General features: G+C 43.8%; 2 protein-coding genes across 3 annotated transcripts; both read right to left on the bottom strand.

Annotated features, from left to right (window-relative positions):
• Positions 1 to 1,529: 1,529 nt before the first annotated feature.
• Positions 1,530 to 13,381, bottom strand: LOC116359797 (kelch-like protein 23). The gene is made up of 6 exons (XM_031813461.1): positions 13,216 to 13,381; positions 11,616 to 11,931; positions 6,508 to 6,714; positions 5,573 to 6,314; positions 4,828 to 4,980; positions 1,530 to 3,113 (listed from the first exon to the last, which is right to left on the bottom strand). Exons 1-6 carry the CDS (start codon positions 13,224 to 13,226, stop codon positions 2,803 to 2,805), a joined length of 1,740 nt encoding a protein of 579 aa, XP_031669321.1. The 5' UTR covers positions 13,227 to 13,381; the 3' UTR covers positions 1,530 to 2,802.
• LOC109879261 (pyridoxal phosphate phosphatase PHOSPHO2) lies at positions 12,159 to 15,531 on the bottom strand. 2 transcript variants are annotated; one of them, XM_031813464.1, is made up of 2 exons: positions 15,366 to 15,531; positions 12,159 to 14,841 (listed from the first exon to the last, which is right to left on the bottom strand). In XM_031813464.1, exon 2 carries the CDS (start codon positions 14,800 to 14,802, stop codon positions 14,071 to 14,073), a length of 732 nt encoding a protein of 243 aa, XP_031669324.1. In that variant the 5' UTR covers positions 14,803 to 14,841; positions 15,366 to 15,531; the 3' UTR covers positions 12,159 to 14,070. The 2 variants fall into 2 exon arrangements, with proteins under 2 accessions (XP_031669324.1, XP_031669323.1); XM_031813463.1 differs by having other exon boundaries at positions 12,159 to 14,827; positions 15,366 to 15,530.
• Between the last annotated feature and the right edge of the window lie 438 nt (positions 15,532 to 15,969).

Here is a 15,969-nt window from a genome sequence, read left to right as displayed (position 1 = left end):
ACCAGTTTTACCCAGTGGAGTGGGTGTGAACAGCAAGGACTTTACAGACACTATGGAAATGACATGGCAACAACGTGGATTCAACCAGTTTTACCCGGTGGAGTGGGTGTGAACAGCAAGGACTTTACAGACACTATGGAAATGACATGGCAACAACGTGGATTCAACCAGTTTTACCCAGTGGAGTGGGTGTGAACAGCAATGACTTTACAGACACTATGGAAATGATGACTCATTCAAATGAATTCTCTTTTCCAAATTTGTTTGAACCTTTGACCTTCCACAGAGTGTTTCTTGACCTGCCTATGTTGTTCTTCTCAAAGTAGTTGAGTTTTTGTTCTTCAAAAGTACACACATGGTTATGGACTTAACAACAGTATCCACCTCACACACATGGTTATGGGCTTAACAACAGTATCCACCTCACACACATGGTTATGGGCTTAACAACAGTATCCACCTCACACACATGGTTATGGACTTAACAACAGTATCCACCTCACACACATGGTTATGGGCTTAACAACAGTATCCACCTCACACACATGGTTATGGACTTAACAACAGTATCCACCTCACACACATGGTTATGGGCTTAACAACAGTATCCACCTCACACACATGGTTATGGACTTAACAACAGTATCCACCTCACACACATGGTTATGGACTTAACAACAGTATCCACCTCACACACATGGTTATGGGCTTAACAACAGTATCCACCTCACACACATGGTTATGGGCTTAACAACAGTATCCACCTCACACACATGGTTATGGACTTAACAACAGTATCCACCTCACACACATGGTTATGGACTTAACAACAGTATCCACCTCACACACATGGTTATGGGCTTAACAACAGTATCCACCTCACACACATGGTTATGGACTTAACAACAGTATCCACCTCACACACATGGTTATGGACTTAACAACAGTATCCACCTCACACACATGGTTATGGACTTAACAACAGTATCCACCTCACACACATGGTTATGGACTTAACAACAGTATCCACCTCACACACATGGTTATGGACTTAACAACAGTATCCACCTCACACACATGGTTATGGACTTAACAACAGTATCCACCTCACACACATGGTTATGGACTTAACAACAGTATCCACCTCACACACATGGTTATGGACTTAACAACAGTATCCACCTCACACACATGGTTATGGACTTAACAACAGTATCCACCTCACACACATGGTTATGGACTTAACAACAGTATCCACCTCACACACATGGTTATGGACTTAACAACAGTATCCACCTCACACACATGGTTATGGACTTAACAACAGTATCCACCTCACACACATGGTTATGGACTTAACAACAGTATCCACCTCACACACATGGTTATGGACTTAACAACAGTATCCACCTCACACACATGGTTATGGACTTAACAACAGTATCCACCTCACACACATGGTTATGGACTTAACAACAGTATCCACCTCACACACATGGTTATGGACTTAACAAAAGAAGACACCTGTATCATGTCAGATATAGAGTTGAAATGTATTACATTTTGATTTTGCATCCCAACATTACACTTCATAAACATCACAGAAAACTGAAATATAACAAAACCGTTTGACATAGAAAAACAGATTTTCTGCACCTCCCACCCCACTAAAAGGTAAATTAATTATGAAATTATGAAAAATCTTAATAACATTCCACCCACGAGGCCACTAGAGGGCGATGTGGTCATTTCCCTGCAGGAAAGGCTACTGCCGGTGATTCTGTTAAAATTATATTTCAAAGAAAGAAAACTATGCAAAGTTGTACATTCATTTGTATCGTATCAACTCCTCTTTTTTCCTGTTCGAATAAATGAAATAAATATGAAGAAATCTTTGAGGATAAATCCCCTAGTGGTGCTTTGCAATGTGTGTCAGCTGCTGCCATTCAAAATGGCTAAGTCAAGTAAAAACCCATTCAATTATTTTCACAATCAACAGTTTTACAACGTATCAATACAGCGTATAAAACAATCAAATCATTGTAAACAAACACACCGTTATTTATCTAATTCAGGGGATCCTAAACTTTTTTCACTCAGGCCCCCACTTCCAGCATAGGGGAACATTCCACGCCCCAAAATCTCTTAGTCGGACACAATAAATATTCACGTGTCTATAGCAGGAGAACAGGATGAGGTAGATCAGACGCCATCAGCTGTCTGGAAAAAGTCCTCTGAATGGAACAGTAACAAAGGACACGTTCCAGGTCGTCTCAAATGCAGTTCACACGATCTCACAACGCCTGGTTAAGTGTTAAACAACAGTAATACAATATATAGTTTAAATACTATAAACACACACACATCCACAACTGCATTACTGACAACCTGGAACGCTCTCTCTCTCTTGCTCTCTCTCTCTCTCTCTCTCTCTCTCTCTCTCTCTCTCTCTCTCGCTCTCTCGCTCTCTTGCTCGCTCTCTCTCTCGCTCTCTCTCTCTCTCGCTCTCTCTCTCTCTCGCTCTCTCTCGCTCTCGCTCTCTCTCTCTCTCTCTCTCACTCGCTCTCTCTCGCTCTCTCTCTCTCTCTCTCTCTCACTCGCTCTCTCTCTCTCTCGCTCTGTCGCTCTCTCTCTCTCTCTCTCTCTCGCTCTCACTCTCTCTCTCTCTCTCTTGCTCTCTCTCTCTCGCTCTGTCGCTCTCTCTCTCTCGCTCTCTCTCTCTCTCGCTCTGTCGCTCTCTCTCTCTCTCTCTCGCTCTCTCTCTCGCTCTGTCGCTCTCTCTCTCTCTCTCTCTCTCTCTCTCTAAACGCTGTAAACACAGACACATCCATGTGACCGCGCCGCTACAGGTAAATTCCCCACGATCTCCCAGGTGTCCTGTTCGGGGTCGTACCTCTCCACACTCTGCAGGTAGGTGCCCTTGGAGTAGGAGTAGCCCCCGGTGACATACAGGGACCCATTCATGGCCACGGCGCCACACTCCATCCTCCTCTCCTTGGTCCTGGCCAGCTGGCTCCACTCATCTCTGTCCGGTTCGTAACAGTCTGTGATGGTGGTCTGGCCACCCACCAGGTACAGCTTGGGGTGTAGTGACACCAGGCACAGGCCGTACTCTAAGGGACGGTCAAGACAGATTCATTCATGGATTTAGTTCTGATGCACAGAGGTCAAATAAATTATCTTTGCTCAAATACAGGAAGGATGACTACTACTTATGTGCATCACTTTAGATGGTGTGTACATCCTATGATTTCACTTTTGCTTCAAGAGAGTAGACATCTCTGCATTCATATCTTTGTAAAGTTTGAATGCTGCACTACAACATAACTATTTGTTTTTCATAATTCCTTCAAGCCTGGGGTAAGTTAGTTATTAACAGAGTTCCTCATGTGGTTGAGCCGCACCAGAACTTTGGGATTTTAATGCACTGTCCCATTTCCACTCTGAAGCTCTATAGAACCAGGGCTGATATAACAGAGTTGATCTCTCTGTAGAACCAGGGCTGATATAACAGAGTTATCTCTCTGTAGAACCAGGGCTGATATAACAGAGTTATCTCTCTGTAGAACCAGGGCTGATATAACAGAGTTGATCTCTCTGTAGCTCTATAGAACCAGGGCTGATATAACAGAGTTGATCTCTCTGTAGCTCTATAGAACCAGGGCTGATATAACAGAGTTGATCTCTCTGTAGAACCAGGGCTGATATAACAGAGTTGATCTCTCTGTAGAACCAGGGCTGATATAACAGAGTTGATCTCTCTGTAGCTCTATAGAACCAGGGCTGATATAACAGAGTTGATCTCTCTGTAGCTCTGTAGAACCAGGGCTGATATAACAGAGTTGATCTCTCTGTAGCTCTATAGAACCAGGGCTGATATAACAGAGTTTATCTCTCTGAAGCTCTATAGAACCAGGGCTGATATAACAGAGTTTATCTCTCTGTAGCTCTATAGAACCAGGGCTGATATAACAGAGTTTATCTCTCTGAAGCTCTATAGAACCAGGGCTGATATAACAGAGTTGATCTCTCTGTAGAACCAGGGCTGATATAACAGAGTTTATCTCTCTGTAGCTCTATAGAACCAGGGCTGATATAACAGAGTTGATCTCTCTGTAGCTCTATAGAACCAGGGCTGATATAACAGAGTTTATCTCTCTGTAGCTCTATAGAACCAGGGATGATATAACAGAGTTTATCTCTCTGTAGCTCTATAGAACCAGGGCTGATATAACAGAGTTTATCTCTCTGTAGAACCAGGGCTGATATAACAGAGTTTATCTCTCTGTAGAACCAGGGCTGATATAACAGAGTTTATCTCTCTGTAGCTCTATAGAACCAGGGCTGATATAACAGAGTTTATCTCTCTGTAGAACCAGGGCTGATATAACAGAGTTTATCTCTCTGTAGAACCAGGGCTGATATAACAGAGTTGATCTCTCTGTAGCTCTATAGAACCAGGGCTGATATAACAGAGTTTATCTCTCTGAAGCTCTATAGAACCAGGGCTGATATAACAGAGTTTATCTCTCTGTAGCTCTATAGAACCAGGGCTGATATAACAGAGTTTATCTCTCTGTAGCTCTATAGAACCAGGGCTGATATAACAGAGTTGATCTCTCTGTAGAACCAGGGCTGATATAACAGAGTTTATCTCTCTGTAGAACCAGGGCTGATATAACAGAGTTTATCTCTCTGTAGCTCTGTAGAACCAGGGCTGATATAACAGAGTTGATCTCTCTGTAGAACCAGGGCTGATATAACAGAGTTTATCTCTCTGTAGCTCTATAGAACCAGGGCTGATATAACTGAGTTGTGTTGTGGTACCTGGATGAGGACAGGTCGTTGTTATGCTCCATTCATTGACGTCTGCCCTGTAGGTCTGAATCTTATCATAGGTGCAGCTTCCCTTGTAACCATAGTGACCGCCTGCCACATATATTGTGTCTCTCAGAACACAGGCCGTAGCGTTCCCCACGCCTGTGACAAGGGAAGGAAGGAAGGAAGACAGGAAGGAAGGAAGGAAGGAAGGAAGGCAGGAAGGAAAAGGAAGGAAGGAAGGAAGGCAGGGCGGGAAGGAATGAAGGAAGGCAGGAAGGAAGGCAGGGTGGGAAGGAAGGAAGGCAGGCAGGAAGGAAAAGGAAGGAAGGAAGGAAGGCAGGCAGGCAGGGCGGGAAGGAAGGAAGGAAGGCAGGAAGGCAGGAAGGAAGGAAGGAAGGAAGGCAGGAAGGAAGGGAAGGAAGGAAGGAAGGAAGGAAGGAAGGAAGGAAGGAAGGAAGGAATGAAGGAAGGAAGGAAGGAAGGAAGGAAGGAAGGAAGGAAGGAAGGAAGGAAGGAAGGAAGGAAGGAAGGAAGGAAGGAAGGAAGGAAGGAAGGAAGGAAGGAAGGAAGGAAGGAAGGAAGGAAGGAAGGAAGGAAGGAAGGATTGTCACTAAAAGGCTTCCAACCTTAAAACTACCATGAAACTCCAGCAGTAAATAAATACATTTACTAAAGACAAAACTTACAACAAAAAATCAACTGTCAAGTTACACAACTGTGTCATATTCCAAACCTTCATAGGCCAACCTACCTTGTACCATATTAGCTACGGGAATCCACTTCCTTTTCAAGGGGTCATAGAATTCCGTTTCCCCCATGGGCGCCCCTCCTCTGTACCCTCCTATGACGTAGACACACCCATGCAGACCCACAGAACAGTGGTAGTACCTCGCTGTCAGCATGGGCTGCCCCTGTGTCCATTTATCAGTATCACTGCTGTAAACCCACACTGTATCTAGAGCCTCTGTAGTGTCTGTCCTGTAGCCGCCGCTAATATAGATGTTGGAGCCCAGCAGGGTAACTCCATAACTCTCCCTGGTGTGGTCTGGCATATCCTCCCCCTGCTGCCACTGGTCCGTGACCGGGTCCCAGGTCTGGACCTCAGACAGAGGGTGCCAGTGGTACCCTCCTATCACAAACATCCTGGAGGTCAGTCTCCTGCCCCTTCTGCAGTGTTCCGAAGGGCTTTTATTGATATTAAAAGCAGTCTTCAGAGCTTGGACAAATAGAGAGTGGATGTCTTCAGTGTCAGTCTCCAGACACTCTCTATGCAGCTCCAAGGCAGTCCTGAGGTACTCTTCCTTCAGGTCTAAGTGGGCGGAGTGAAGAAGCTCCTGGAAGTGTCCCCTGCGGGCAAGAGTATCGTGGGCCAGCCACCTCACCACCCCCTCCACCAGCACAGCCTCTTTCAACACCTCCACCAGGTTCTCCTCCTGCAGGAGGCTCCTCACCTTCTCCACCCCCAGCTCCTGGAACTCCTCCTCTCTCACCACCTGAGAAAATGACACTCTCAAATCACTAAAGACATTTAATAAACCCATCTATTGATTTAGTAGAATACATATCTGCTGAGTTTTTATATATATATATATATATATATATATTGAATGACATCATATTTGTTGTTTGTTTCTGTGTATGTACCACGATGTAGGAATAAGCCTGAACCTAAACCTGAACCATTACCTCGTGGAAGTGGCAGAGCAGCACCCTGCGTGCCTCCTTCTCCAGGGACAGACACACATGGAGCTGGGCGAAACGGAGCATGCCCAGACAGTTGTCGACGTCGAGGAGACGAACCAGGAAGTTCTCACAGGCCGTTTTCACGGCTCCGAACTGCAGCAGGTCTGCAGCCTCCAGCAGAGACTCTACATTCCACTGGGTAATGGAGGCCTGGGAGGGAGACAGTTTAGAGTTGTGTCCCAAATAGCACCCTATTGTGCACTACTTTTGACCAGCGCCCTTAGAGTCCATAGTGCACTTTCTGGGAATAGGGTGCCATTTGGGATGCAGTAAATAACCTACACTATATATACAAAAGTATGTGAACACCCCTTCAAATGAGTGGATTCGGCTATTTCAGCCACACCCATTGCTGACGGGTGTACAAAATCGAGCACACAGCCATGCAATCTCCATAGACAAATATTGGCAGTAGAATGGCCTTACTGAAGCGCTCAGTGCCTTTCAACGTGGCACCGTCATAGGATGCCACCTTTCCAACAAGTCAGTTTGTCAAATTTCTGCCCTACTAGAGCTGCCCCCAGCCAACTGTAAGTGCTGTTATTGTGAAGTGTAAACGTCTCGGAGCAACAACGGCCCAGCCGCGAAGTGGTAGGCCACACAAGCTCATAGAACGGAACCGCCAAGTGCTGAAGCGCGTAAAAATCATCTGTCCTCAGTTGCAACACTCACTACCGAGTTCCAAACTGCCTCTGAAAGCAACGTCAGCACAAGAACTGTTCGTCAGGAGCTTCATGAAATGGGTTTCCATCATGGCAGAGCAGCCGCACACAAGATCACCACGCGCAATGCCAAGCGTCGGCTGGAGTGGTGTAAAGCTCGCCACCATTGGACTCTGGATCATTGCAAACGTGTTTTCTGGAGTGATGAATCACACTTCACCACCTTGGCAGTCCAACGGACTAATCTGGGTTCGGCGGATGCCAAGAGAACGCCGACTGCCCCAATGCATAGTGTCAACTGTTTTGGTGGAGCAGGAATAATGTCTGGGGCTGTTTTTCATGGTTCGGGACCTTAGTTCCAGTGACAGGAAATCTTAACGCTACAGCACACAATGACATTCTAGATGATTCTGTGCTTACAAGTTTTTTAGCAACAGTTTTGGGGAAGGCCCTTTCCTGTTTCATTATGACAATGCCCCTGTGCACAAAGCGAGGTCCATACAGAAATGGTTTGTTGAGATAAGTGTGGTAAAACTTGACTGGCATGCAGAGCCCTGACCTTAACCCCATCGAACACCTTTGGGATGAATTGGAACGCCGACTGCGAGTCAGGCCTTATCGCCCAACATCCGTGCCCGACCTCACTAATGCTCTGAATGGAAGCAAGTCCCCGCAGCAATGTTCCAACATCTAGTGAAAAGCCTTCCCAGAAGACTGGAGGCTGTTATAGCAGCAAAGGGGGAACCAACTCCATATTAATGCCCATTATTTAGGAATGAGATGTTGGCCGAGCATGTGTCCACATACTTTTGATCATGTAGGGTATTATGTAGCCCTTTCCTGCAGTCAATGACCAGAAGTGTCCTCTTTGGCCTCATGGGTGGAATGTTACTCATGTTTCATCATTGATAAAGATTTTTTTATTTAACAGACAAAAATCTTGTGTTTCTATTCTATTCACTTATTTTCATGTCAAACAGTTTTGTTATATTTCAGTGTGATGTTAATAAAGTGTAATATTTGGATGAAAACTCAAAATGTAAGACATTTCAACTCTATATCTGACATGATACAGGTGTCTTCTGTTGTTAAACCCATAACCATGTGTGTCAGGTGGATACTGTTGTTAAGCCCATAACCATGTGTGTGAGGTGGATACTGTTGTTAAACCCATAACCATGTGTGTGAGGTGGATACTGTTGTTAAGCCCATAACCATGTGTGTGAGGTGGATACTGTTGTTAAGCCCATAACCATGTGTGTGAGGTGGATACTGTTGTTAAGCCCATAACCATGTGTGTGAGGTGGATACTGTTGTTAAACCCATAACCATGTGTGTCAGGTGGATACTGTTGTTAAGCCCATAACCATGTGTGTGAGGTGGATACTGTTGTTAAACCCATAACCATGTGTGTCAGGTGGATACTGTTGTTAAACCCATAACCATGTGTGTCAGGTGGATACTGTTGTTAAACCCATAACCATGTGTGTCAGGTGGATACTGTTGTTAAGCCCATAACCATGTGTGTGAGGTGGATACTGTTGTTAAACCCATAACCATGTGTGTGAGGTAGATACTGTTGTTAAGCCCATAACCATGTGTGTCAGGTGGATACTGTTGTTAAACCCATAACCATGTGTGTCAGGTGGATACTGTTGTTAAGCCCATAACCATGTGTGTGAGGTGGATACTGTTGTTAAGCCCATAACCATGTGTGTGAGGTGGATACGGTTGTTAAACCCATAACCATGTGTGTGAGGTGGATACTGTTGTTAAACCCATAACCATGTGTGTGAGGTGGATACTGTTGTTAAACCCATAACCATGTGTGTGAGGTGGATACTGTTGTTAAGCCCATAACCATGTGTGTGAGGTGGATACTGTTGTTAAGCCCATAACCATGTGTGTGAGGTGGATACTGTTGTTAAACCCATAACCATGTGTGTGAGGTGGATACTGTTGTTAAACCCATAACCATGTGTGTGAGGTGGATACTGTTGTTAAACCCATAACCATGTGTGTGAGGTGGATACTGTTGTTAAACCCATAACCATGTGTGTGATGTGGATACTGTTGTTAAACCCATAACCATGTGTGTGAGGTGGATACTGTTGTTAAACCCATAACCATGTGTGTGAGGTGGATACTGTTGTTAAACCCATAACCATGTGTGTGATGTGGATACTGTTGTTAAGCCCATAACCATGTGTGTGAGGTGGATACTGTTGTTAAGCCCATAACCATGTGTGTCAGGTGGATACTGTTGTTAAACCCATAACCATGTGTGTGAGGTGGATACTGTTGTTAAACCCATAACCATGTGTGTGAGGTGGATACTGTTGTTAAGCCCATAACCATGTGTGTGAGGTGGATACTGTTGTTAAGCCCATAACCATGTGTGTGAGGTGGATACTGTTGTTAAACCCATAACCATGTGTGTGAGGTGGATACTGTTGTTAAGCCCATAACCATGTGTGTGAGGTGGATACTGTTGTTAAACCCATAACCATGTGTGTGAGGTGGATACTGTTGTTAAACCCATAACCATGTGTGTGAGGTAGATACTGTTGTTAAGCCCATAACCATGTGTGTGAGGTGGATACTGTTGTTAAACCCATAACCATGTGTGTGAGGTGGATACTGTTGTTAAGCCCATAACCATGTGTGTGAGGTGGATACTGTTGTTAAACCCATAACCATGTGTGTGAGGTGGATACTGTTGTTAAGCCCATAACCATGTGTGTGAGGTGGATACTGTTGTTAAACCCATAACCATGTGTGTGAGGTGGATACTGTTGTTAAACCCATAACCATGTGTGTGAGGTGGATACTGTTGTTAAGCCCATAACCATGTGTGTGATGTGGATACTGTTGTTAAGCCCATAACCATGTGTGTGAGGTGGATACTGTTGTTAAACCCATAACCATGTGTGTGAGGTGGATACTGTTGTTAAACCCATAACCATGTGTGTGAGGTGGATACTGTTGTTAAGCCCATAACCATGTGTGTGAGGTGGATACTGTTGTTAAGCCCATAACCATGTGTGTGAGGTGGATACTGTTGTTAAACCCATAACCATGTGTGTGAGGTGGATACTGTTGTTAAACCCATAACCATGTGTGTGAGGTGGATACTGTTGTTAAACCCATAACCATGTGTGTGAGGTGGATACTGTTGTTAAACCCATAACCATGTGTGTGAGGTGGATACTGTTGTTAAACCCATAACCATGTGTGTCAGGTGGATACTGTTGTTAAGCCCATAACCATGTGTGTGAGGTGGATACTGTTGTTAAACCCATAACCATGTGTGTGAGGTGGATACTGTTGTTAAACCCATAACCATGTGTGTGAGGTGGATACTGTTGTTAAACCCATAACCATGTGTGTGAGGTGGATACTGTTGTTAAACCCATAACCATGTGTGTGAGGTGGATACTGTTGTTAAACCCATAACCATGTGTGTGATGTGGATACTGTTGTTAAACCCATAACCATGTGTGTGAGGTGGATACTGTTGTTAAACCCATAACCATGTGTGTGAGGTGGATACTGTTGTTAAACCCATAACCATGTGTGTGAGGTGGATACTGTTGTTAAGCCCATAACCATGTGTGTGAGGTGGATACTGTTGTTAAGCCCATAACCATGTGTGTGAGGTGGATACTGTTGTTAAGCCCATAACCATGTGTGTGAGGTGGATACTGTTGTTAAACCCATAACCATGTGTGTGAGGTGGATACTGTTGTTAAACCCATAACCATGTGTGTGAGGTGGATACTGTTGTTAAGCCCATAACCATGTGTGTGAGGTGGATACTGTTGTTAAACCCATAACCATGTGTGTGAGGTGGATACTGTTGTTAAACCCATAACCATGTGTGTGAGGTGGATACTGTTGTTAAACCCATAACCATGTGTGTGAGGTGGATACTGTTGTTAAACCCATAACCATGTGTGTGAGGTGGATACTGTTGTTAAACCCATAACCATGTGTGTGAGGTGGATACTGTTGTTAAGCCCATAACCATGTGTGTGAGGTGGATACTGTTGTTACAAAGTAGATTAGTTTAAGACGACCAAGAAAGAGTCTGTGTGCCCCTGGTTTAGCCCACTGAGGTGAAAGGTTACATGGGACCATCTCAATATCAAAACAATAGACACAACATGCGTAAAAGTAAAAACCTCAATTTTAATGATAACTAAATGAATTTTGAGACGCCATAGATGATTTTGCCTTTTGGTAGGCCGTCATTGTAAATAAGAATTGGTTCTTAACTGACTTGCCTAGTTAAATTAAGGTTAAAAAACATACCATTTTTTTTACATTAGGCTACTACATTCATATAATGGACAGTCACTCAGAAATGGTCTCAGAGGTGTAGCCTACCTTGGAGGTGTACACATAGTCCACCAGCGTCGTCAGCACCTCCACATCTACCCCAGCTAGTCTGATGACACTGTGGGACCTCTCTCTCATATCGGCTGTGAACATGGCTCTGAAGTAGGAACTACGGGAGCATAGAGCCACTTTATGGCAGTGGAAGAGCTCCCCTGTAGAGCACTGTAGAGCTATGTCAGTGAACAAGCCTTCTGTGTAGTATTCTCCGAGGGCTTCTAGAACCTCCGTGGGATGGGTTGGGTCACAGAAATCATAGGTGTAGAAGGATTCTGGCGACTCCTGTCCCTTAGATGACATTGTGTTCCTGAAACACGAGACATTAAATATCTTAATGTACCCTTTAAAAATGTATGCCATTGCCTTGGCACTTCCATGCATTATACATTAGTAATACAGAACAGCTGCCGTTGGACTTCCCTGTCCCTTTACACATCTGGTTACACTGACGTTATTAAGACAGGCTATGGTCTGTAGGATGCAAACCGCAATGGGAATGAGTTTCAACATGACATTTAAATGAATGAAGCTTGATAGAATCAAATTGGGTTTATTGCTAAAACAGAAAACATTGCATAATGAACATTTAGCAATACTGTAAGCAGCAACACCTTGCAAAAAACGATGAACTGAGCACAGATAGTAAACATACATGGATTTGCAACGGATCCAGAGAGTATTTGATCATGTAATCTATTAGTCGTCTTATTTAAAACACAATGTAATGTATTCACATAGGACCTACATACACTTGACAGAATACTATGCAATCTAAATAGTGCCGAGTGAAGATCATTAACACAGCTCACTGAACAATAGTCCCGAGTGAAGATCATTAACACAGCTCACTGAACAATAGTCCCGAGTGAAGATCATTACCACAGCTCACTGAACAATAGTCCCGAGTGAAGATCATTACCACAGCTCACTGAACAATAGTCCCGAGTGAAGATCATTAACACAGCTCACTGAACAATAGTCCCGAGTGAAGATCATTAACACAGCTCACTGAACAATAGTCCCGAGTGAAGATCATTAACACAGCTCACTGAACAATAGTCCCGAGTGAAGATCATTAACACAGCTCACTGAACAATAGTCCTGAGTGAAGATCATTAACACAGCTCACTGAACAATAGTCCCGAGTGAAGATCATTAACACAGCTCACTGAACAATAGTCCCGAGTGAAGATCATTAACACAGCTCACTGAACAATAGTCCCGAGTGAAGATCATTAACACAGCTCACTGAACAATAGTCCCGAGTGAAGATCATTAACACAGCTCACTGAACAATAGTCCCGAGTGAAGATCATTAACACAGCTCACTGAACAATAGTCCCGAGTGAAGATCATTAACACAGCTCACTGAACAATAGTCCCGAGTGAAGATCATTAACACAGCTCACTGAACAATAGTCCCGAGTGAAGATCATTAACACAGCTCACTGAACAATAGTCCCGAGTGAAGATCATTAACACAGCTCACTGAACAATAGTCCCGAGTGAAGATCATTAACACAGCTCACTGAACAATAGTCCCGAGTGAAGATCATTAACACAGCTCACTGAACAATAGACACACATCTACCTGCTCGACATGGTTTATTTTCCTGTTGTTAAAGCATCCTCTGTGTTTGGAGCGAGTCAAACTGTATCACACGCCATCTGTTGTAAATCCTTATTTATGCGCAATTCCCTTGTAAACCAACCAATCTAATAAACGCCTGACATTCCGCTATTTAGTTTCGTTATCTATTTAGGCTGACGCGGCAGGCGCTCAGCTGATGTGACAGAGCATCTCAGCCGCAGACAGCAGCGCCTCTGATAATCTTACCAGCCGCAAATAACAGCGTTCGACCAATCACATTCACCGCGCCTCGTCCTACTATCAGCGTATTGACACAAAGGGACAGACAGAGGGTTATCTTGGGAGGCAGGGAGACGGGGTCACGGTCCACAAAACCGCACTGCTAAAGCAGTAATCGGCCATTTATATAATAACACTCACAATAGAGCCTAGTAGAGACAACAAATAATTGCACTGGTTATACACTGGACTGGTAATACATTTTGCACATAGATAGTGCCCTAGTAAAAAGTGATGCCAATGTCTTTTATTGACTGTACATCCTAGAATATATATTTAATTATAAACAGTTATAACGTGTAATTTACAGGTGTGATTTGTTTTTTTCCTTTTCTGTTTATTGGGTTCTGTATCTCTCTACATTTGCTAAAGACAAAAAGAAGCACAAAGATGTACATTCATTTGCATCTGAACCTGAGAGAGTGATGTGATACAGTCCCGCTGATTTAAAATATGATCTTCAAAAACTTTTCAAAACAGGACAAAGACACAATCACAATCCTTCCCTCTCAAGCATTTGGTATACTTTTTAATCGTTGCAAGTACACTTCATTTAGTATGAGAAAGAGCTGTACCCTACAGGGGAACACATGCTTTCAGTTCCATCAGGATCTCTTTTCCACTTGTCCATCCTACGACTCTCGGGTTCGACGAACCCTCTCCTTGTTGTGCACTCTGTCTAGAGAGCAGCCTCTCCAAGGTGTAACCCTTTCTAGGGAACACCACATCTCCTTCCCTTAGACTGTTGGAAGGGCAAAGGTCGTTCCCTCCGTCCCCTACATAGAAAGTTCTCTGATACTCTACCCCTCCCTTCAACTGCCCTGCCAGGAAATCAGCCAGCACTTTCCTCTTACACAGATTGACAGGGCACTGGCTACACTGGTGAGAATGGTAACATTCTATCTCCATGTAGCCACGCTTGTCAAACGCAGCCGGATTGGTGAAGACTTGGTCGACCGCGTCTTGAACCCCAGCCACCTGCAGTATCCAGTCGATGAACACTGTGTTTGAATCTGAGATAATGATGCAGTCAATGTCGTTCTTGTTACTCACAATGAACGTCAACAGTTCAATCATTCCGTCTGTAAACGGTATTGTCTCCATCACACTTCGGATTGTATCGGGGCTGATGTCCTGGTCTCCTATATAGGACATGACTCTGCCCATGTACTCTGTCCAGAGTCCCTTCTGGTAGGAGTTCTTGACCAGGTCTGGCAGGCATTGGTCCGGGATACACTGAATGACCCAGGTGTCACTGTTGTCATCCACCAAGGTGTGGTCGAAGTCAAACACCAACAGAGTCTTCATGATGATTCTCCTCTGCTGCAAAACACTGGTGGAATAGGTTTGTTAGAAGAGACACGGACAGGCAGCCAGACACAGAGAGAGAGAGGGAGAGAGATTTTTATTTATTTTTATGGTATTGTCTGCTTTGCTTAGTATTAGGAATTTGAAATTATTTATACTTTTAATACTTAAGTATATTTTAAACCAAATAGTTGTAGACCTTTACTCAATATTTGACTGGGTGACTTTCACTTTTAATTGAGTAATTTTCTATTAAGGTATCTTTACTTTTACTAAAGTATGACAATTGAGTACTTTTTCCAACACTGGGGAGGGGGCAGGCAGACAGACACTAAACAGAAAGTGAAAAAGGCTAGTGACCAAGCAGAATCTATCTAGCTAGCTACTGAATGGCTAAGAGTGTTCTTTGTATTGTCTGCTGACTAGCTAGGAACTGGCTAGCTAACAGTCAATCTATTACACATTACCAAGTACAGTAGCTAGCTCCTTTTATGTCGTTCTAAACAGTAAACTGCTTGTCAAATAATATATGTATCGATGTGTGTATTCACTTAGGATCTTACCCCACACTGTTGTTACACCGTTTACACAAATGTAAATTTAGATGCGTGACATCGCCGGTTGGATCTTAAACACACACTTGAGACATGTCGCGTTCGGAACAACTGGGAACTGGGAACCATTGAGCCACAGATAGAACAATGAGACAGATGTTCCACCGGATGTGTAAATGTGAAGCATCCGCTTGGCGTTTCCACTCACTACCAAATTTGGAAAAAACTATGTCAAATCATCAAATGTGGTGGTGAGTGGTAGTGAGAGGAAGCCCAGTGGCCCGCAGTGGGAGAAATAAGATGGAACTCGATGGATTTTGGCTGAGATCTTTCACATTTTCTCATCGACTAAACATTTGATCTCAGTACAGTTTTCTGTTCCCAAAACTAGAATCTGTTACGAACAGAGTGAACTAAGTTTTGTAGACTTTACCAAAGTAAAAAAAAATATTGCGTTGTTTAGAATGGGTGTGAAGGCGAATTTAGTTATTGCAGAAGTGCATTTTACAGAGTACGCGTTCCCTAATGGAATATGCAAATTCGTGCTAGAACGCGCCAATAGAATCTCTCTAGCTCGTGGTTGGCTCTGCCCACCAACTTGCTTGTTCTGCCC

This window comes from Oncorhynchus kisutch, unplaced genomic scaffold (genome assembly GCF_002021735.2).
Source record: "Oncorhynchus kisutch isolate 150728-3 unplaced genomic scaffold, Okis_V2 Okis05a-Okis16b_hom, whole genome shotgun sequence".
NCBI lineage: Eukaryota > Metazoa > Chordata > Actinopteri > Salmoniformes > Salmonidae > Oncorhynchus > Oncorhynchus kisutch.
This window is presented reverse-complemented; position numbering and strand designations above follow the sequence as displayed.